The sequence below is a fragment of the Abrus precatorius genome, unplaced genomic scaffold, assembly GCF_003935025.1.
Source record: "Abrus precatorius isolate BTA unplaced genomic scaffold, Abrus_2018 Scaffold2, whole genome shotgun sequence".
Taxonomy (NCBI): domain Eukaryota; kingdom Viridiplantae; phylum Streptophyta; class Magnoliopsida; order Fabales; family Fabaceae; genus Abrus; species Abrus precatorius.
The window spans coordinates 35280365-35304967 of NW_020874362.1; the positions used below are offsets into that span (position 1 = coordinate 35280365).

A 24603-nucleotide genomic window follows, 5' to 3' on the forward strand; every position below is an offset into this window, starting at 1 on the left:
TTTCAAGACAGGAAAAAATTATTAAATATGATTTAGAGTACACGTTAACTTGTAATGTTAAATTCAATTGCCTATATTAAATAATAATAAAAAATATTTGTCTCTGTCTTACTCTATTTTTATTTTAATTTGATGAAATAATCAATGCCTACATCAATTTCTTTGGTTTTATATAATATTTTGAAGAAAAAATACTTCTTTTAAGAAAAAATTATTTGTATCTTATATTTTATTAATAGTTATAAAAATATCACATGTTTTAAATTTTATTTGTAATTTTTTAAGTTTTGTTTAAAAATGATAAGAACAGTATTCAGGTTCTAATTTTCTATATAAATATTTAAATGTAGTAAATAAATAAAATAAGATGAAATTTTTATAATTGTTATAACTTTTGTGTTGAATTAAGATATTTTTATATTTTAAATGAACTAAATTTACTATTGATTATAAAATAAAACAGCTTTGCATTTAAACGAATCAATACAATTTTTTAATAAAAAATATAACTTTTTATATTTTAAAAGTTATCTCACATTGGCTGCATCTATTTCTCTTCAATCAATATCTATCAATGATAATTGTATTTAAATACTTTTTCTTGCCATTGTATTTTAGTAAAATAACCTGTAATTGATGTATTATAAAAGTAATTCATGATATATACTTCTAATATAATACAATTCATACATCAACACGAGCAAAAACTAAAGTGTTCATTATTTAAACATTTATATTAAATTCCACAACCATTTCCGAAAATATTGGCTTGCATTGACTATATATATTAGGCATCTTTGTATGTTATTTAGATTTAAAATATAATTTACTAAAATCTACCAAATTTTAAATTTAAATAATTTTTACATTTTGTCTGTGCACATAAAAATAACTAGTATTAAACAAGATTAATTCATCCTATTTCATTCCTTTTTAAATGTAAACAAACAAAATGATTATAAAAAATATAAACAAACATATCATTAAGAAAAAATCCTAATACTGTAAGATGTGCATCACGTGCCCGAATTAGTTTAATCAGAACAACACACCATTTTGAAACATAAACATAAGTTGCAAAACTCATAAAACAACAGTGTCACTTACGATAATTTTTGAGCCTGAAATTGGTTTTTTAATAGGGACGCGCTCTCTCTCTCTTTCAATTAATAGGGTTTAAAGCAGTAATACTCCACGCCGCAGCTCTGGAGTTTCAATTGACGCATTCTCTTACTTTGTAGACTCTACGGTTCAATCTACTCATTTTCTATTCAAAATGTCTCTTACTCATAACCTTGCTACTTCAATATCTTCTTCTTCCTCTGCTTTCTTAGCTCCATCCACCTTCAATTCAAGGTACTTTTCTTTCTATCTCACTTCATTCCTTATTGTCTCTTTGGTTCCCAACAAAAAATGGGATCCTACCCGCAATTGCTTTTGTACAGTTATGGATTCAAAATTGCATTTTTTTTCTGTTTACCCTTTAAAGTTTTGATTTTTTTGGTGGGTTCTTTTGACTGCTGCAGGAGTCAGGTGTCATTGCCAAGTAAGAACGTGAGTATTTGCAAATGCGTTGCGACCCCACAGGAAGCTGAGACTGGTACCTGAACTCTTCTCTTTTTGTTTTGGAAATGATGATTCTTCTTGTGATTGGGCAATGTTATATTGGGGTGCGTAGCTCTGGTTGATCCAATAGGCAATAGCTTTGGTTAGTGGCTTCCTTTAAGCAATGTTGTAGTTGACTAGTTCATCAAATCAAATTCCTAATAACCATTTCTGGGCTGTTTAGTTTAGTAGATTGTGTGTTGGAAGGGATTCTGTAGTGATATATAGTCTTGAAAAAAGAGCTTGCAAGTTTGTCAATTTGACTAAATATTAGAGATATTTTTTGCCTTTTTTTTTTTGCATTGAAGCCTACAAGACAAAGGTCTCTCGCAATCCAAATATGGGTAAACTTCAAGCTGGCTATCTCTTTCCCGAGGTATGTAGTGCTGCATGATCTTTCTGCTTCTGGTCTTGTTCTTCGTGTATTTGTTAAAAAACCAATCTCTTATTGATTTGTTTGGTGATGACTCAATTATACATTTCTCATTCCATTTGAGTTTTGATTATCTAGTGTTTACTTTCATCATACATGTTCTTTTCCTCGTGTGCTCTGTTTCGAAAATATTCTTTTATGTAAAATTTTCGTGTGTCTAGTGTACATGTCTAATCCAAGAGAGTGGAAAAGGCCTTTTGATGTTGGTATAGTGTCCATGTTCTCGTCCAGCCTTTCACGTTGAAGTAGGTTGGAATTGTATTGAGCAGGTTCCCTGTTATTCAAGATGAATGATTTGACATCTTTTTTGGTAAAGAAATGAGTTAAGTAAACGAAGGATAAACTTATAAACATCTTCAGTACTGCATTTTTTTGCGATCAATCTTTTCTTTTAATCTTGACTGTGGATAAGCCAAGTAATTTCTATTTCATCAGAATAGATATTCTTTTGGAGCCATGCATGCAACAGTGACAAATGATGTCTTTGGAAGTCACTAATTATATAATTTTTAGAGGAACGCTTGTGATTACTTGTTCAGAAGTGTTAAAATGTCCAACATTGGCTAGGAATAGAGGTAGAATACTCCTTATAAGAATTAGGATAGTCTCTTCCTATGACCTAGATTTTGGTAGTGACTTAGGTTCAAGTTTCTTAATATGATATTGAAACCTATTCAATTTGAATGTTGGGCAGCCCACAGATATTCAGTCTCACATTGATTAGGAATAGAAACAAAGTACTCCTTATTGACACTTGAGTAGTTCTCTTTTTATGAGTTAGTTTTGGGGAGTGAGTTAAACCCAAATTTCTTAACAAAAAGTATTCATAAGGGAGAAGGGATGTTATAACAAAGTATTTTTACTCCTGAAATTTCCTTCTCTTACCTAATTCAACAAGGATAAATAAGATAGAATTAGCTGAATATGTGTTATTTTTCTTTCTTCTGTTTTATTTATACACAATATGTTAAGAATGTGTATATCCTTTTCCCTCTATCACATGCTCCAACTTTGAGGTTAATTTTTTATATGACTGATCTTCAATTTTTTGCAATTTTATTACTAAAAATAGGTTGCTAGAAGAAGGTCTGCACACTTGCAGAAGTACCCTGATGCAAAAGTAATAAGCCTTGGGATTGGCGATACTACTGAACCCATTCCTGAAGTCATAACTTCTGCAATGGCAAAGGTAGAACTTTGGTGTGAGCAAAGCTGGTATTTCTTCCATTTTGGACAGTAGAATATGGTCTTATTTGTTTTTTAAAAGCAATTGCCATTTTCCTGACTGCTGTAGACGATGGTGCTCTATGATTACTGGTGAATTTCAACCTAATACCACATGTCATACATTGATTTTCTTTTAATAGCTTTTGTTTTTTCATCTGTATTATTCCTTGTGTCTACTTGCAGCTGTTTAAGTTTACATCTATTGATCATAAATATGTAATATTTTGTAGGTATATATATTCTTTATTGAATAAGTGAATTTATAAATAATACTTTATTAATTCTGTTGCTAACCAAGCATTTGAAAATGTTTTATTTTTCCTTTTAATCAGAGATCATATGCATTATCAACCATAGAAGGATATAGTGGTTATGGAGCTGAACAGGGTGAAAAGGTAGGCTGCATTGACATCCTCAAGAGATTTTTCCTGTTTTCCATATTTCATTTTTGTATCCGTCCATAGTCTACTGTTCCCCAATATCAAATATGAGGTCAGTTATACAGTTTTCCACCTCTGGTTATAGTAGATCTATCTTTCTCTTTATTCTGGCAAACAATTACTGTTTGGTATCAATTGTAAAAGTAATTCATCTTATGTTTACTTGTCTTTTGAGAAACCCAGTGTGCCCCTTGTAGCTTTATTTATCATTTTGTTTTGTTCTTTTTAATTTATATATTATCTTCAAGTGCTTTCAGACATAGCAGCTAATAGTGCACGATAGCAGCACTATTGCAGTGGAGCAAAGCGGCTCCCTGCCATAATGCAAAGCAATAGTGTCGCGGTTGTGCAGTGAGCATTGCTGCCCGAACCGCCAGCCGCAAAAGTGAAAAATCGCAGCTGCTATCTGATGCAGGGTGAAATTCAAGTTTACCTGCCCTTTCTGAACAATAGAAGGCTTTTAAGTGGGTAATTTTGGGATTTTTCCCCGTCCCTTTTTACATCACTGTTTTCTGTGCATGTGATGCATTCAAACTTCTATACATTGCTCGAAGCCTCAAATTCAGGCCCCAGGTGCTCTGTGCTCCATCTCTGACAACTCCTGCTTCATCCTGTGTGCTTCACACTGGCCGATAATTTTTTCTGGCCAAAATCTGGTGTGAGTTACCTTTTCTGGCCAAGTTCCAGTTGTTGTCTTCATCTTCAGCAAAACCCACTCATTTTTGACGCAACCCATCTGCATTTTTGGCTGTTTTCCAGCCAAAATCTGGCACTGTTTACTATTTCCAGCTAATTTTACACATTTTTCGATGAGACCATTTACATTGGAATCATCAGAATAATGGCCATCCCACAATAGCTTTTTGGGATCGGCAGGCCATTGGTGTTAATATGTCTTTGTAATTATATATAAAGAAAAGTGTCTTTGTAATGAGGGATGCAAACTGCTTAAGTTCAATCTGGCAATTGGTGTTAATGTTCACCCATGGGAGAATTCAATTAGATAAAGATTGAAAGGGTTTGATTGACCATTGAAACATTGTAGTTATTTCTAGTCTAACCAGATCAAACTTCAATGTTTCTTGCCCACTTTTTCCTTAAAAGTTTATGATGCTTGGAAGATTGAGAGATATCTCTATTCTATGCAGCCATTAAGAAAGGCAATTGCTTCCACATTTTACAGTGATCTTGGCATAGAGGAAGATGATATATTTGTCTCAGATGGAGCAAAGTGTGATATATCCCGTCTCCAGGTTTGTTTTTTATTTTTTTTAAATATATTTAAATCACTTCTTCTGCCTACTGTGCTCTTTATCTGGACCACTTATTGTGATTTGATTATAAATATTCTCCTTTCTGGGGACAAGTGCTGGGTGTGTTAATTGGGTAGGGTTTTCATGGTGGAACTAATTATTTTCTTATAATTTCATTTAATGGCAGGTTGTTTTTGGGTCAAATGTAAAAATGGCCGTGCAAGATCCATCATACCCGGTAATATATCTCTATGTGGTTGTTTAAAATGAACTTATCATCAATTGCTTCAGCATTCGTTTGTTCAAAATGCAAAAAAATAAAATAAAATTGGTGAATCTGTTTTGCAATAATTATTACATCTTATTGATATACTGTTTAATATGCTGACTGGTTTTGGTTCATTTATTAGTCTTTCTGCTTTCTGATGTGGTAGAAAAAAGTTGGATCAGCCAGTTTCTACCTTTTGTTTATATAAAGTAAGAGGACTTAGAAGAATGTTTTTCATTCTAATCTTTCAAGAAATGCTTTTTCAGTATATTCAGCAAACCTTGAATGAAAAGACTGCCCATTGTTTCAAAAAAGTATCAAGTGAACATATGTAAATGCATGGAAAACTTCAATTTGTGTCTTCAATTAATGTTTCAACCTTTTTTCATGATTTTTTTTAAATGATTGATGAAAATATATTATGATTATTTGTATAAATTTACTGAACATTGTTATGCCGTCCATATCTGATCTGAGAGAGTTAATAGTTAGTTTTATAACAGTTTTGCTGCAACTTGTAAAATTTAACTTGGGGTGTCTGAACAATCGTGTATGTAATACACAGGAAAATTTGGTTTGTATTTTTTTTTCTGGTGGAATACTTGATTGTTACTCCATATCTACTACTCACTATGAATAAAGCTGGAATGAATCAGTGTTTTCTTCACAGGGGCTTATTTTTTAGAGTAATAAAAGTGTGTTGAAACTGGGGTTGATTGTTTGTAGACATTCACAATTTACTATTTTGAATTTTGTAAGACTATATTGAAAATCAAGTTATGTTGATTCTTTTGAAAATAAATTTTGATATAAATGAAATAGTAAATACAAATAGGAAAGTGATGGAACACCAGAGTTTCTTGTAGCTATTCTCTGTTAGTAATTGCAATTTAATATGCAGGCCTACGTAGACTCAAGTGTAATTATGGGCCAGACTGGCTTCTACCAGAAGGATGTTGAGAAGTTTGCAAACATTGAATACATGCGGTGTAATCCAGAAAATGGTTTCTTCCCTGATTTGTCTTCTATTTCTCGACCAGATATAATATTTTTCTGTTCGCCGAACAATCCCACTGGTGCTGCAGCAACAAGGGAGCAACTGACGCAACTAGTTCAGTTTGCTAAGGACAATGGGTCTATAATAGTATATGATTCGGCATATGCAATGTATATTTCTGGTGATAACCCACACTCCATCTTTGAAATTCCTGGAGCCAAAGAGGTTGGTTTGTTACTGCTAATTTGATGTTTATAGACTGGTATTTATGTTCACTCTTAACTATGACTATGATTCTTAGCATTTATTAGATGCACACAGTTTTTAATTCAATGCATCTGGTGAATTTTTCTTGGTTACAAATTATTTGCCACATTACATGAGTACATGTGGCTGGTGCTAGAACTTGAAATTAACTTCTTGTGTTTATGCCATTTTAATTTCACAAGTCCCTTGCCTTCTGGATTTGGTTGTGGCAGTCGTTTGATCCCCTGAAAATCTGGTTTCCTGCATGATCCATGAGTTATTTTATCTTTTGCCTACCTGATGAAGCTTTTCAGTTGCACTATGGTACATCAGAGAAGATTTGATTTCTTCGTTTCCATACACTATTGCCATGTCAAACTCTTTGCTTCTTGTACTTGCTTCCATAGTTTTCAGTAGCGCCTTGTAGCAGTGTGCTTTCAAACAATGGCAGCAAAAACAGAGGGAGTGGCGGTGATAGAATGAGGCTTTTTGAAAAACCCAGTTTTGCTGTCAAAACAGTTTTCTTTTTTGGTGAAGGGGAGAGGGGGGTAGGGGCAAAGTTGAGACTTTGTCTCCCTTTCTAGAATTTTAAAAATCCCAAATTGTATTTAGTTTTCTACTCTTCTATCTATTGTGGCACCCACACTTTTTGAAGTAGTATTTCTAGTGACACCCACCCTCCATTTTTTTTCCTCTAATTTGAACTCTCAATCACCTCTGCTCTAAACCCTCAACCTCTGTTCTTTTCTCTGTGCAACATCCATCTCACTTTTTGTTTAATGTTTAAGATGTCTTGTATTTGAAATATGAATTCGTCTTCTGAATTTTATTTCCTTGACTTTTATTGTTATTTACTTGTCTGGTTTGCTTAAAACCTATGACCTTTTTTTTGTTAATTATGATTATCTAATGAATTTTGAGCAATTATTTTCAATTTTGAGCATTTATGTAAGAAGGCCTCTAGAGACACTAGTGAGAAGGGCAAATAACATGAATTTTAGTCCAATAAAAAAGAGAAGAGAGACCTGGAAGAACTTTAGAAGACGTTATTAGAAGAGATCTAGTGTAAATAATATATCAGAGAAATGGTTTTTAATTCAGTTCATTTATGTTGTATGGTCCACATAACTGACTTCGACTTCACTTAGTGGGATAAGACTTGATTGTTGTTTGAACATCTATGTCTATAGTATAAATTATTTATTCTTATATAAAAACTCAAATTAGCAGCCATCTCACCAAGTGTTAGGAATCTGTTCTTGATACCTCAGTGAACACCATGGGTATCTGTTGCCTATCAATGTGTTTGACGTATGTCAAATTTCAGGTTGCTATTGAGACTTCATCATTTAGCAAGTATGCTGGGTTCACTGGCGTTCGACTGGGTTGGACTGTGGTACCAAAGCAGTTGCTGTTTTCTGATGGATTTCCTGTTGCCAGGGACTTCAACCGAATTGTATGTACTTGTTTCAATGGTGCATCAAATATATCCCAGGCAGGTGGTCTGGCTTGCCTTTCACCAGAAGGCCTTAAGGTCAGTTAGTTTGCTTTATTACTAAAATTTATCGAACAGAAAGAAAATTTCCCTACATTATTGAAAGAGACGTCTCTTATTCCGCCCCTTTTTCCTCCCCCTCTCAAGCAAAAAGGTTCACCGTCTCTAATGTCATATACCTCTGATGCTTCTGCAACTCCTACTATTATGGTGTTGTTAAATATTGAATTTATTAAGAATTTGCCCATTACATCTGCTTTCACTGCTACTAAACTTAATTGCTAATCTTTGACGAGGAGGTGGACAATTTGTGGGCTATGATGTGAATTTCTTTAATCATTTATTTGACATATTTTTCAAAGGACTATTTACCAAATAGGAATGCTGCATGAATGCAGGCTATGAGAGATGTTATTGGATTCTACAAAGAGAACACTAGCATAATAGTGGAGACATTTGATTCACTTGGGTTTAAAGTCTATGGAGGGAAAAGTGCACCATATGTGTGGGTCCATTTTCCTGGCCAAAGTTCATGGGATGTGTTCAGTGAGATTCTTGAAAAGACTCATGTGGTTACAACTCCTGGTAGTGGTTTTGGACCTGGTGGTGAAGGATTTATCAGGGTTAGTGCCTTTGGTCACAGGGAAAATATCTTGGAGGCATGTAGAAGGTTCAAGCAGCTATACAAGTGAATTTAGAAATTTGGCTTCAAGAGTTAATCATCCGTTATTGGACTTGTCTTATTTAAATAATGCTAGTGATTTTCCTTTGAGGTCAGATTAGATGTAATGACAGGGATTATCAATTATGTTTATTCAAGAGTTAATCTTTGTTAAATGTTCTGTTTCTGTGGGAAATGTCAAACCCCTTAGCAATTCAACTTGGGTAGACTATTTTCCGTTATAATGCTTCCAAGTCTCAACTCGTTAGTGCATATGGTCTTGTCAATTCACGAGCAATTTTAGCCAAACTTTTCGTTCCGGAAATAGAAAAAGGGGTTCGCTCGCAAACCATGGAGGCAATTGTTGCATGAGTATCCTGTAACCTATGCTCCCATCGCCAAATTGACATCCTATAATATCTTTTATTACAAGAATATTCCAAACTAATTAACATTAGTAATATTGAAATGTTATAATAGATTATTATATTGTTCTAAAATTCTTGCGTGAATCGACTAGTAACATTATCAAAAAGCTTAGTAACGCTTTTAAATGTTGCTATATTTTTTCGATAAGGTTACTTTTCTCAAATTTGTTGGTGATGCTAGACGTATTCTCGACTTTAAATATAAAAAAAGCAGCGACGTTTATAAAATTGGTAATAGATTACTTACTAGACCATTATAAATATTATTGGTTGCAATCTTGCAAAATTAAAATATATAAGTTAATTATTCTGTTTTTGTTTTACTTAGTTCCTGTTCCCTTGAGCACTCTAAAAATTGTTCCTCAATCCACCTATTTCTAGTATAGTATTAGTAAGAAGCAACTTCAAAAAATCTTGTGGTGGTGAAATACTCTCAAGTCCAGTGTTTTGCACACCTCAGTCAAAACTAATAAGTTTTTTGTGTTTATTTTACAATTCATATTTTGTAATTTTCATTAAAAAAAATTTGTTATTACTTTGTATGTGCTTCTTTAGTAATTTTCTCTAACGTGGATCAACATGAGAATATTACTTAGAATAAATCTATGCTCGAGAGAATTTAACTCTAAACATGCCATACAAAAGTGAGATAAAACCATGTACAAAAATTCAACTGGGCAACTAACTGTGAATGAACCTCTTGTTTAAAACACACGAGATTAGATTTTGCAGGGGAACACTAAAGATAACATTACATCTGGGGATCTTTTTTACCCTTTTTTCTCCCCCTAAAGCCATGGTTCAAACACTCCATAGCTTTTAATTACAAACCTGCCAATGTTCAAAACTTCATTTCTGTTACACCTGCGGATTTAGTACAGTGATATATACCTATCTTACATGATCTAAATCATACCTATGTCCTAAGCATAGGGTCTCTAGGATGCTAATAAACTCGTTCTTTACTGAACTATATAGTACAAAATTAGACAACTAAAACTGTTCTATTCTATTAATTGTCTCTGCTTTGCAAGTTCTCTTGTAATGTCCAGTTTGATTACATCGACTACAATGCACTGTGTGTTTCTCACGATTAAGTTCCTCCATACACACCCGTTTTTCGGGGCGTCCAGGTGGTCGCCGTAATTTTGGTGGCCGTACAACTATGATATTATCATCCGTGGTAGACTTGTCTGTTTTTCTCCATTCAAGTTTTCCTGGGATGGGATGTATACCCTCAGCATAGGTATCCCTATAACTTGCAGCAGTAAAACACTTCTCTGCAAATCCGTACACATCCTTACGGCATGAGATGAGAGCAGCAACAGCATGGGAACATGGAATCCCGTTTAGCTGCCAATCACGGCAGGAACAGCTATGGCTGCCAATATTTACAATATCTGATCGATCAGCTGAAAGAACCTCAAACTCTACTTCATCTGATCTAAGGACTTGATAAGTAGATGCATGGTTAATGGCTTCAGCCATTTGCCTCTCCGCAGATGGGGAAAGCACAGAGCACCAAGAGCTGCTTTTTAAACGCCTGTCATCAAACTCAGTTTTAAGTTTGCCATGAATCTGCTCAATCACCTGGATAATTGGTAGCTCCCGAGCTTCAAGAATCCATTTAGTGAACTCCTCAATATTAGAGGATAGATGGCCAAATCGTGTCCCTTTAAAATATACTAGGGCCCATTGAGAAGGATGAAATTGTTGCAACCATTTAGCAGCTTCAGGAGAGACCTCCTCTATTTCAGCCATTTTTTCTTTAAATGCAATGGTTGTGGTGGCATATGCAGCCTTCCACAAAAGATGGACAAGCCTAGAATTCTTGAACTCTTTGCCAATGCTTTCAGTTAAATAACGCATGCAAAATGCATGAGAAGAACCTGGGAACTTCCTTCTTACTGCATCCGTAATACCCTGTTGCCCATCTGACAAAAATATTATCTCTGGCAAGCATTCAGTATTTGCCTCCAATACCTTCTGCAACTCAGACAGGAACCATTTCCAGCTTTCATCATTTTCTACATCAACAACACCTAAAGCAAGTGGAAACAACCCACCATCACCATCAAATGAAGTTGCTGAAAGCAATGTGCTAAGGTATTTACTTTTCAGCTGGATTCCTCCAAGTCCAATAATTGGCAAACAACCATTAACAAAACCATAAATTGATGCATAGAAGGAAACAAAAAGTCTCTGAAAACGGTTATCTGCACCATTGGTAAATACCTCTGCAACACTTCCAGGATTTGTTTTCCTTATTTGTTCACAGTACGAAGGAAGTAGGTAATATCCTTCTTCAGAAGAGCCATATATCGCTGCGAGGCCTCGCTCCTTTGCACGCCAAGCTTGCTTGTATGGTATGGTTATACCATATTGTTTATGGATGTCATGTAATATATCTTTTGGTTTATAATTGATGTTATCTCGCAACCTTTCTTCTATGAAACTCACAATCCAATCAACAGATGCCTGCTGGTGCCCATTGTGTGCATTTCTCCCACATGTATGCGTCCCATCAATACTTCTAATTGTAAAGGTTGGAGCATTAGGGAGTTTGACAGCACGAATCCGCCATGGACAGCCATCTGAGGCACACTTAGCAAAGTAGCGAATCAAGTCACTTTTAATAGTCCGAAGCTCAAAATGCTGTGCAATAGCAGCTTCTTTAATTGCATTCCGGAATGCCTTCACATCAGGGAACTCTTGCCCAACAACAAAATTATAGTCTTCCATAGAGTCAAAATTTACTTATTTGCTATTAGGTATTAACTTCTATGAGGTAATAATCAACCACTCAAACATGTAATAAACTAATACCAGCACCATTTTCTCAATTATATATGCAAAAAAGCTTCCTCATTAAAATGATCTGCAATTATCCAGCAAAAATATTTATTAAACATAATCAAGAGGCACCAGTTTCTATAAACAAAGAAACTAAGGATCATCAAGCAAGCGGAACTCTTTAAAAACAGAATGATAACTTCTTAGACAATCATTACATCATAAATATCATAAAGGAGATATAAACAATTCCATGCAAGGACACTGACACAGATATATGGATATGTTTGTCAATGTTATGTTCCCAATTGTTAAGAATATAGTTAGAATATTTCATATAAGACTTAGGCAATCCTCCTCTCTTGAACAAGATTTTAAAAGTGAGTGAGGAAAAATTTGTTTCTAATATGATTTCAAAGTTTCTCCAGTCTCTAAATATTAGGTCACCGCAAATGTCAAGTCCTACAAACTTCGCACACCAAATATTCACTCCTTGGTACAAGGAGTTAGTGTTAAGATGTCCTGCAGGACCTACACTGGTTAAGAATATGGTTAAATACTCCTTAAATGGCTTACGTAATCTTCTTCCCTTGAACTAACTTGTGAGAATGAGTTAAGCTTAGTTTGCTTTTAAGAGTCAACAAATAAGCTTTTTACCAATAGGTGGGTGGACAACATGGACCACACAATGTATTTATGTTTTGTCCAAAACTGATTCTCTTTGGCCAACAATAGTTGGCAGTATTGGTAAGCCACTAAGGCTAGACTGTGTCAACTTACGCTAGGCTTGAATATAGCTATTGTCCGTTGTTGGTGGGTTATCTTTAAAGACTCTGCCCCACCACCACCTCACACACATGAGCACTTGTTAAGGTTGGAGGCATTCATGACCTTGGGAAGGGGTAGCCACTACTAACTAAATTATCCTCTAGCAAAAAAAAAGCTTCTTCATAAAGGTCATTTAAATTTAAATCTTTTATAATGGTTTCATAGGAAGTTTCTCTTGGTCTTCCTCTACCTCGTTTTCTTGAGCTATCCTTCATCTGATTAATTACACTAATTATGGCTTCTATTAATATTCTCACAATGTGCCTCTCATACCTTATGTCTAATACATCCCATTCATGATCTTATCTTTTATTATATGACCATTGATCTAACACAGCAATCCCATCTCCACAACACTTAAGCTTTTGTGGTTTTTTTTTTTCCCAACAGATAGACATTAGAGGCACCTTTCCATCATAAATTTCACCTAAAGCATTCCTTTATTTCATCCCCCTAGCTTGGCTCCAATGATTTACGCCACTCTATTTCTCCATTGCTTTCACCCACTCGACTCTATTAATGAGGGCCACATGAGATTTTACCCAATAATAAAGGAGTGTTGAAAAGAGTGTCAATTGTAAAATGGTGAACTACTAGCATTTCTCTGCTCGTATTTATTTAAAATAACAAGTCAATATGAATAGGCGTGCATATTGATTTTAAGAAATAGCAAAATGAATCGTATGCCATCAATGTTGCATTCTCAACCCTAACTGTTCGTTCCTATATTCCTTCCTAATCAGAATGAAAATAGAGGACATGACACTATAACTAATATCCGAGTTCCAACTGCCAGATGCAGAAGCCCAAAAGAAAATCACATTTTGTTGAGTATAACTGAGTAGAAAGCCATACACACGCAAATTTATAAGTGCTTTGTTGCAGCACAATAGCAACAAAATACATAAATAATAATAGTAATAAGTGCTCAAACAATTACACACAAATTTACAACATGAAAAAGCACACACAAACACAAAGAACAAACTTACAAGCAAACAAAACCATTATAAAAAGAGGGAAAAAAAAAAAAAACAATTTTGTCTTCAACCCAATTCATAACAAAGGGATTAAATTAAAGTGGAGAGATGAAAATAAGAAGTTGTGTTAATTGGAGCAGGAGTGGAAGGGAAAAGAAGGAGAGTTAATTGGTTACCTGAAGATGGGAAGAAGATAGTGCTGTGTTCAGACTTCAGAGAGTGAGAGAGAGAGATTGTGTTGTCTCTGACCCAAGCTTAGGGTTGATCACTTGATGGGGTCACGGATGGGTCCTATTGCCACTTCTTAATTCAGAAACTGGTAGAGACACTTCTGCTTTTTTCGGACCACATAATGGATTGCATTTTTTTTTTCTAATATACCTACACAAATTATTTATCAATTTTCAATAAATTTTTAAATATTTTAAAATTAAATAGTAAATATAAAATAATTTGTAATAATTTTTTATTTTTCCTGACTAGTTTAATTTTTGCTGCATAAAATTAAAAAATGTAATTATCATTTATGGAGTGTGTATTAATTTTAAAATATGCTAGAGCGCAGCAGTGCAGCATTCATCGTTTTGACTTTTTTATTTAAATATTGCTTTTTTAAAAATAATTTATTAAACTATAGTTTTTTTTAAAATTAATTGCCTGTCCAGTGACAAAAGCTTCATGCTCTCATAAAATTAATTAACTTTTTTAAAAAGAATTTTAACACTAAAATTGCAAAATAATATAAATATTGCCATGTGTCAAGCTAGTGAAATGTAAACTTCCTACAAAATGGCGAATGTGAAATACACGTATTGTTGACATGTGGGGAAATAAAAAATGTTTTGCATTTTTAATGACAAAATTTGACGAGGATCACCCATAGTGTGGCGAAAGTTTTACAGGACACAGCGTTTTTTTATCTTAAAATAATTTTTTATATATATGAGGTGAATTTTTTATTTAAAAAATAGAAATTTTTAAAAAAATAAGAAAATGCTCCAGATCAAATAAGAATTAAATTTTGAAATATTAAAAAGAAAAAAAATATTTCAAATTTAATATTAACTTTAATTAAGTTATTTTTATATTAATTTCACAATTCATCTAAATGTTAAATAATATACAACTTTAAAGATATACGATGATAAAAATATTAATTGTATGATAAATATTTCTTATTAATAATAAATTGATGAAACTAGTATTGAGTTACATGTCGCTGTGAATGAAAAATTATTAATTTTATAACAAATGTTGAACTTTTCCACTTTATGTGGCAAAATTTTAGAACTTGCAGTGTCACTTCACATGTTTTTCTTTATTAATGACAAAACTTTAATTTAATATCGTTAATTCTATGACACATAGGACATTTTTTTTACACATAGCACGATCTCTACTATTTCACGCTTTTTGTGGCAAGAGTTATTTTAAAAATAATAAAAAATATTTAATTTTGCTAGTAATATTGATGAAATGTTTGTGATGTGACCAAATATGATAAACAGTAAAGTCATCTTTTTACTTAATTTATTTTATCACACTCATTTTTTTTTAAATATTAACAATACAGTCTATTAATTATGTATTTAATATTCTCCTTATTAGTCAATAGGTCATGCCTTATATTGGTACTTTTTGTAAATTTAAAATTTAAAATTGTAAACATATATAAATATTCAATTGATTTATTTTGTTATATATAAAACTTAAAAAAACTATATATCAAAATATGACATTTTTAAAAAATTATAAAAATAAGAAATTAAAAAATTGTTAATGATAATTTTTAGTGTAAGTGGCAGTATAATAACGAAAAGTTGTAAAGTTTAAAAAGTTGTCAATAGCAATTTTTGAAAAGATTTTATATTTTGATACTTTTTTTTTCCCTAAATATCATATTTTGATAATTTTTTATTTTTTTCTTATAAAAAAGAGCCTAATTAATTCAAATAAGTTAGTAAAAAAATATAAGAATATCTATGCCATTATTTAATGTTAAATTTCATTTTATCTTATCATGATGGTAAGATTATATTCAAAAGATAATTTGGACATGCCTCAGTTAATTAACTTAATTACATTCTTTACTAATGCATTTATTTGAGTCAACAATCACTTTAATGCAAAAGCCTAAGGTGTTACAATGAAATTACATTATTGGAGTAAGTCAGGTATAAAAAATAAAAAGATACCGTGTGAATCAGTTTGTTATTTCTCTTTTATAAAAGAGAAGGTATAATTTTAAATATACGACCTATATTTCGTTTTAAAAAAATTGAAATTGTATATCATATATGATATATAAATTTATTTTTAAAAGGCTGTATATAATTACTATTTAAAAAATTAATTAATATATATATTACATACGATAAAAATATATTATTTATTATTTATTTTAACTTAATATAATTTTGAGTTTAAGTAAGGAGGATTGGATATAAGATAAACAAAAGTTTTATTTAAAAATAAAAGCGAGTCGTATATATATTACTACCAATATACTCGTGAATATCTATCTATAGATATACTTACATTCATAATATAGTATATGGAAAGACGAATATTATACTATCTGTTCGTCGAATATTAGCATACGATTGTCCATGAAATATGAATCTACACTATCACGAATATTATACTATTAATTAGAAACTTCACAAAAGAAAATGAAATATGAATTTAATACGATTGTCCATGAACATGTTCTTGCGTCTAAGTATCTCTTAGCAGTTCCTTTAAGTCAAGTTTCTGAACTTACACTATCATGAATCTAAAAAAGGCAAGTACAAAGTGTCTAACAGTGGTTATTTGTTTTCGCCTCCGAACCAAAACAATAATATGTACCATTGAATTTCTAAGTTCAAGATCGCTAATGAAAATGAATCAGTGAGTGCCAGGTTCACAATTTGAGTACTTAAACTTGAAGTTTGTTTTACGAATTTCATTACTGTGAGGCAAAGAGCTGTTGGGTTAGGCCAAGTCCACTGTGAGAATTTGTCGTGGCTCAGAAATATGGTTTTCTACACAAAGGAAGAAAGTTTACCCATTTTAACTGGGTTCAATTATTTTTGAAATTGAGTGAAGGTATAATCTTTGACAAATGCAATACTATCTTCCATTTGGTGGCCATTATGGTTGCTTCAATTGTCACACTACAGCGACATCTTTCTGTACTTATACTTACCTTGCCTCTCATCCAAGTGAAATATATACGTCAATACCATACTCGTAGCCAAAATACGACAACTTACACTAAAGACAAATCATAGCATTTTTTAACTCTAATGCTTGGAAGATTTGTTTTGAGACTTTTCTTTTGGAGGGTCCCAAATCTAAATTTGGTTTTTTTAATTAATTTTACAGCACAATATAGGTTGCAGTTGCACAAAATATGGTCCTCCTCTTGTTCTTTTTCGCAAATAGTGAAATACTAAAGGAACAAAGAATGTCGGAAATTATATATTCCATGTCTTAATTTTACTTCATGAATGTAAATAAAGAGGAGGTGTTCTGTAGTAGGCTGGCACAGTTGCTGGGAAGAACATTTGTCTTACTCCTTCAGCCCTAATAATGGGGAATATGATACCTGATGCACCCTGGCATATCAGGAAAAAGAAAATTAGAATTGATTCAAACTCAAAATTTGTAACACAATTAGCCAAAACTACTTCTAGTATTTGGAAATATAGCTTAGAAAACAAATAAAGTATGGTGTTTTGCAAATTTTTTAGGGCTTAGCTCATATTAAGCTTGATTGGATCGGGTTTAAAAGGCCCAAATTTAGTTCGGATTCAAAATTTTAAGTCCAAACTTTACATTTTACCGTGTAAGTTTAGGCTAGCTTGGTTGGAGTGAGATTTTAACAGCAAAGTATTAGAAGTGGTTTCTGAAATATTGTGTGTTTAAGCAAAAAGGAAAATGAGAAGTACTCACTGAAATCAATCTAGCTCCGAGCCACATCCGATTTGGAGAAGGGAAGGGTATAAGCAAGCGGCCAACACCATATATAGCCACCGCAAAGAAGTGGAGAACCAAGCTCAATGGACGAGGATTCAGACCAGAGAGTAGCGCTATTGGTCCATTTGAGAAAACACCTCCAAGGCTCAAATAATCAAAACATGCTTGGCGCATTTCCTTTCTAGCTGGATCAGGAGATGCACAAAACACTTTGTACAATGCACCGGCTAATGTGTTTATTGTAGATGCCACTGGCTGCAAATAGAACAAGAAATTTACACCGAGTTTTTGTGTATTGCACCACTAAGTTGCAATCAAGGAAACATTAAACTCAAAGGCCTATGTTATAATGTGAAGGCTCAAAATAATTTTTACATCACTTACCTTGCGTAGGGTGTGGAATGATTCAAGGTATCTGCAAAGAGCAGAAGCATCACGCAGATCATGTAGAGGTTTAAGTAGATCCCTTAGCACAACAATATCAGATAAAGCCACAGTCATTCCTCCTCCTGTTAAAGGGTGTCGCATATTGAATGCATCACCCATCAGAAGGGCCCCAGGTGTGGGATAAGGGGATGCAGGCATACTTCTATTTGGCATGGTTCTTATGTTTCCTTTGTGAACAGCTGCTATAAAAGAAGTATACAACTCTGGAGGAACCTAAAACATACCAATTTCCTCAATTAGTTGAAGCAATATGACACAAATCAGTAAAAAAAATGGTATCTAGCTTGAATATTAGTAGGAATGTTCATTATTTGGAAGACTTAATAGTTATGAAATAAAGGCAAACATATATTGGTACCTGAGGAGCAACCACAGTTTTCAAATAACAGGCCATTTCACCATTAGCAAGGGAAGGTAACTTTTGGCCAGGAACATCAACCAAACAGCGAATCTCAGTGCTACTGATGGGATAAAACAAAATAGGTGAAGGATCACCTAAGATGACGTGTCCATGATTTGCATATGGAAGAGTACAATTCTCCAAGACTAGACCAACAAAATGAGAGGGTACTTCAACCTGCAAAGATAGTGACATCTTATAATCAAGAATAAATCTATAAACTGGACCTCATAATCAATCCTATTCACACTCAAAGTTGATAAAAAAAAAACCAAGAAGAAAACCCTGAATAAAGCCTATGTCACAATCATATACCTGACAAGAAACCTAGCATCCTTACCTTAGGATTGCAAAGAGAACGCCTCAAATTGGAAAAACAACCGTCACATACTATGGTAAGGGGAGCCTTTGCTGTGAACTCTGGTCCACCTTTGGTTTTGAAGTGCACACCTGTGATGGTCCCGTTTTCTTCAAGTAGAGATGTGACGGTTCCTTGTTCCAATTTTACACTGCAGAAAATTAGGACGAGACTATGTGATGCAAAGGATGGATTCATACAGTAGTAAAATTTTAGAAACAAATATTTTTTGGGTCTAGCTAACCACTGCCTAAATGAATCAGAAGTGATATATTTTCATTGGAAATCATGTTAGGATGCATTAAAAATCATGGGATCCATTAATAATATTTTATAATAAAAACTTGTCAATTTTAATTCCTTAATGAGCGCCCTTGCGGAACTAGTTAAGTATTTGCCTTGTCTTTTTTTAATGAAAACGAAAGGCCGATAAAAATGTGTACTTTGGAAGAGATGCAGCCTTTTCTCGCATTCTCTGTATGAAACGGCCATTATGAAAGCTTCTCCCAGAAACATCAGAGTTAAATTTTTCCAATGGATAAGACAGCTTTGTATTCTTGCCATCCTTGTAAAGAGCATAACCCAATACTTGCTGAGCATCAATCTCATCCACACAATCTGCAATCATTCAAAACGTCCCTCTGTTAAGAGCCATGAATTTGACCAGCAGAGTCAAGGGGGAGTTATTAACTAAGATACACATAACACATACTTCAATTATTACAAAATCTTTCATATATTAACTTTGCAAAAAATTGTCAAAATTGCAGGCTTCTTTCTTACCCTCAAGACCCAACTCAATTAACTTGAGATACCCTCCAGGTTGTAGCAATTCACCCACGATCCTGTCAGGTTCACTCAAGTCCCTTTCAATCACATGCACTCTCCGTCCATCCTACAACAAAGAAGCACACCAACATCACTGATCCCTCTCAAAACAAAAACATGCTCCAAAACTATGTCAAGAAACCAACCAATAATGCATTAGTATTCAGCATGGCATCTATATTCTTCATTGGAACATACAAACAGATCTATATGAATTAACAAGAAAAACCATCATCCCCATGAAATGCATAAACAATAGAAAGCCTTGTACCTTCCCAAGTGTGTAAGCAAGAGCTGCACCAGCAACACCAGCACCCACAATGATGATTTCAGCACTTTCTGCACCCTCTTGTGGACATGTTCCATTCTCTGATGTCTTTGCATACCCATTGCCTTTTACATGTATTGAACTTGAACCTTGGCCTTTCTTCTTTGCTCCAAAACTGAACACAACAAACACAAAAGTCATACTACAACACATAATTCCTCCCAGAACATAGCGATAATCCATCTCCAAGGCCAACAAGTTGGTCAAACTAGGATAGCAAAAGATGTATTAAGCAATGAGAATAGCGGTTGTAAATGAGAGCTAATTTTCTGGTTTCTTGGAACTCTTCGTATATGTGTGACTTTTGACTTGTTACATTTGCTACTATGAACCAGTTTTTTTCTTTTATAGTGGCAAATCACGTTCGGATTATAAATATGATTCTTTATTTTCTGGTAAGAATATTTTTAAGGGTTAATTTTGTTAGATAACGTGATTCTTTTATATTAAATATTTGTATTTATTTTAAATATAATTTTAGTTTAATTTTAATTTTAATTTTAATATTAATGTAATCTTATTTTGAAATTAGTTTTTTAGTTTTATATTTCAACTCCTCATATATTAATGTATCTTGATTTTAAAAATTTATTTATAATATTTTTACTAATTTAAAATTTATTTTGTTAATTTAGTCTAATATAATATAACAAAATTATTATTGATAACTAAAATATTATTATTTAAAAAAAACTTGATGGTGGTTATACATACTTAAGTAATAAGTATAGCTTGTGTATTGGCTTACCTTCCTCTTTTGTTAATTTTTGGACATTTGTATATATTTCCTTTTAAATAAAGAAAACAGGATTTGCTTCTTACCTACCTTAATAGGTCTTTTTATTTGTGCATTCATGTCATGACGTAACACATTATTTGGGCTAATATACGTTCACTAAATTTGGTTGAGAAATACTAATCCTAAAATAACAAAGACAAAAGTCACACTAAACTGCTGCAACTGCAATTCAAAATTTCTTTTATATCTTCTCATATTACGAATATTGTGGTAATTGGGTCTGCATGTTTAAGATTGGTTCTTCAGTTAGATTAAGTGAATCCTTGCTTTTATATAGAATTAAATTTAATTAAAAGTAGTTTAACGGTAGTAAAAATATGAATTAAAAATACAAATACAAAACCTTTCAAAAAGACTACACATCTTAGACGTACTGTCTCAGAGATTAAAATAGAGTTTAGTCATCAATTTAATTCAATGTTGTAAAATTATTCTCTTTCATAGTTTTGCTATATATGTTTTTTAGAATTAAAATTATATATGAATTGCATTTCCTTCATTACAATTTATTTTATTTTTTATTCACTTTTTATTAATTTTATTTTAAATTTTAAAGATGAGAGTTGTTATTTAACTTTTTTCTTATTATTTTATATAAATTTTTAAATTTTTGTAAATATTTTTATTTATATAAAATTCATAGAATTATTATAATTTTATTAAAAATAAAATCTATTAAACTATGTCAGGAGTGCCAGGAGTGCAGTATTAATTTTTTTTATAAAATATAAAATTATATTTTTAATTTATAATTTGTAATAAATTTTAATTGATGGATAACAATCCCTTAAAAGGATATGTTAGGAGTGTAGAATGAGGATATGTAAGCATAGTGTTAAGAAACATTCTGAATACAAAATAATTAAATAATTTTGGAAACTGTAGCATATGATTTGATTTTAAATATGATCTCGTGTTATACGAGGGCAAAACAAAATTTCTTTTAGTGCTCGCATTGCACGTGGTCACATAAAAGTCATAATATATATTATAAATTTATAAAACTTAAGAAACGTTCTGCATATATTTTAGCATTCACATTCTTAGTCATTTAAGCCACTTCAACATCTTTTCTGTTCAATAAATAGAAAATGACTATGGAGCAGTTTAATCATTTTGAAGTATTTTTTTATAAAAAAAGAAAAAGGGACTATTTAGTAATATCAATAATTGGTTCCTCCTGATACGACCGCTCATATCAGCAGAATCAATGATACGCTGGTTTCGTCTTAGTAGACGTTAGCATTCACCCGAATTTTAGTTTGGATTTTCTGATAATTCAAGCCATCCAAAATTGATAAATAGTAAACTATTAGGTCCCTTACTGGATATGATGAATAAATTTATTATTAAATTTTTTTTGTATATATAAGTTTAAATTTGAAAACTTGTTTAAGTAATATTGAGTTATTTATTATTTAAATTAACTTTTATTAATAATAAAATATTATTTTAATTTTTAATATATGTATTTTTTATTTATTTTTATTTTTATAATTTCAAAAATAATTTAAGCTAATTTATAATTTAAATAAAATGTATTTTTAGTATTTAAAACATGTGATCATCAATTATGTTAATTTTTAATATATATAATTTTTAATTATTTTTTAAAAAATTAGTTGTTTCAAAAAATTAATTAATTTTTTAAAATATTAATATTTTATTAAAAAAAATAGAATACTAGAGGTACTTTAATCTATTATATCTCTAATGCAATTATCACTGCATGTTAAAGAATCGTTAATCCAATTCGCACACTTAAGTTTTTCAAAGGTCTTGCCAGCTAGCCACTTTAAAAAATAATACTTAATTTAATCAAGTATTTTATTAATATTTAACACACCATTATTGAAAAGAATACTATTTCACTAAAGTCAAAATATTTCACAAATTTTTAATAACGATGTGTTAAATAATATTCAGGTAAGTATATCGTAAATTGTGGTATTTCACTGACATCGTCATCACAATTGTCCACATCATTACACATTCTCTCTAATTATTTTTCCCATGTCGAATTTCATACATTCTTAGTAATGTCTCATGCAAATTTTTATGTAAGCATATATTGATACCAAACTGTTGAAACATTGTATACTATAGTCTCATAGAAATACCACAATGCAAACAAAAAAAAAAAGTGCAGTATGTCCTCATCTTCGATATTAGATAACCCACAAGCTTTTGATGGAATTGTCACTTTGCATTTGGTCAAATTCTTCCTTACTGGAATTACATTAAGCAATAGGCACCACATGAATACCGTTATTTTTCTTAGTGCACTGACCTTTCAAATTTTACGTAATACTTGCACTAGACACAATTATAAACAACTACATGCAATGAAGAAATTATGAATGTAGTGATAAGCATATTGGGATAGTTTTTATTACTATCACACTTCCACATCAATATTCCATTCACATTTATCATTGGCCTCGTATCATCCATAATCTCCCATAACTATTGTTATTAATCTTCCTCTCATGAAAACAATTGTTTTCTCTAAAGAATTTTTTACACCTATTGGCCCATCTCAAATAGTCCATTGTCCACCACTCAAGCCTCCTTGTTAGCTGCTATTAAAAATAACCTTGGGTATGTATTCGTTAACACAATATTTCTCACTTATTTCTCCTTCCAAAAACTAAATGAACAACAATCACCAAATATCAGTGTGATATTAAAATATATCCACTCACCAGTTTGTTTACAAAACCATATCACGTTCCTTCATCAATCTAAAGCATTACAAGTCACCTCCAAAGAAACTAACATGTAAGCACATGATTCATATCGTGCTCATAACACTTTAAAGTATAATGAATTTGGAAACTTCAATTATTTCCAAACTCATTTATCCAACAAGTTTCAATTAATGCATTCAACATTTCTCACCACTAAATCACTCTCGCTCTTTGGCATTCATACTTTTTTCCATTTAACTCAAACTATTTTTTATAATTCCTTTATGCCACTTCAAAGAAAACCTTAAATCTTCACTACCTTGATGACATTCTCTAAAAAGATAAATAATGTAAGAGAAGATTATTTTAAAAAATAAGTTAACTTAATATAATAATTATTAGTTAATTATATTATGTGACATTAAATGATAATATAATAAAGTAATATATTTTAAAATTTATTAATTTAATTTTTAAAATTTTTAAATTTAAGATTTTATAAGAACTAAATTAATTAATTAAATATTTTTTATATCATCATTAAATATTACATATTATATCTACATGACACTTAATTTATTAGAACAATTGTGTAAGTGATGATTAAGAATTATATACGTTAAGAATTAAAATAATTAATAATTATTTGTGTTGAATACTAAAATAACATTTTATTTTGATTATATATTATTTGGATAAGTTCTCAAAATTATAAATACTAAAATAACTAATAATTAGATATACTAAAAACTAAAATAAATTTTACTTAGTTTAGAGATTATTTTAATAAATTTTAAAAATAATAAAGAACAAATTTATAAGTTACTCATATAAATTATCTTAACTTTCCATTACTTTTATGAAATAACTTATTTATAAATTTATTATTAAATTAAATTTTTTGATTATATAATATTTTTTTTATATATACAAAGACTCAAACTCAAGACTTTTACTTAAATAATATTGAACCGCTTGTCGTTCGGACAAATTTTCATTGATGTTGTATAACATATTTATAAAATATTATATTTACAAATTTAATTTAATATATACTTTCATAAATAATTAAAATCACATTATTAATGATATTATATATATCATTAATTTATTATATATATATATATATATATATA

The 24603-nt window shown here is 31.5% G+C and overlaps 3 protein-coding genes across 3 annotated transcripts; 1 reads left to right on the forward strand and 2 right to left on the reverse strand.

The window, feature by feature from the left end:
• The first annotated feature begins 1155 nt into the window (after positions 1 to 1155).
• On the forward strand, positions 1156 to 8896 carry LOC113857965 (LL-diaminopimelate aminotransferase, chloroplastic). Its single transcript, XM_027490325.1, has 10 exons — positions 1156 to 1356; positions 1527 to 1600; positions 1914 to 1981; positions 3111 to 3227; positions 3598 to 3660; positions 4854 to 4958; positions 5146 to 5196; positions 6128 to 6448; positions 7797 to 8003; positions 8363 to 8896. Exons 1-10 carry the CDS (start codon positions 1277 to 1279, stop codon positions 8654 to 8656), a joined length of 1380 nt encoding a protein of 459 aa, XP_027346126.1. The 5' UTR covers positions 1156 to 1276; the 3' UTR covers positions 8657 to 8896.
• An 820-nt stretch (positions 8897 to 9716) lies between these two features.
• On the reverse strand, positions 9717 to 14334 carry LOC113859928. Its single transcript, XM_027492586.1, has 3 exons — positions 14312 to 14334; positions 13831 to 13898; positions 9717 to 11764 (listed from the first exon to the last, which is right to left on the reverse strand). Exons 1-3 carry the CDS (start codon positions 14332 to 14334, stop codon positions 10047 to 10049), a joined length of 1809 nt encoding a protein of 602 aa, XP_027348387.1. The 3' UTR covers positions 9717 to 10046.
• A 2710-nt stretch (positions 14335 to 17044) lies between these two features.
• On the reverse strand, positions 17045 to 20298 carry LOC113858000 (squalene monooxygenase-like). Its single transcript, XM_027490386.1, has 8 exons — positions 19922 to 20298; positions 19606 to 19717; positions 19266 to 19440; positions 18805 to 18973; positions 18423 to 18641; positions 18002 to 18277; positions 17594 to 17872; positions 17045 to 17256 (listed from the first exon to the last, which is right to left on the reverse strand). The coding sequence occupies exons 1-8, from the start codon at positions 20159 to 20161 to the stop codon at positions 17143 to 17145; spliced, it is 1584 nt and encodes a 527-aa protein (XP_027346187.1). The 5' UTR covers positions 20162 to 20298; the 3' UTR covers positions 17045 to 17142.
• Positions 20299 to 24603: the final 4305 nt, after the last annotated feature.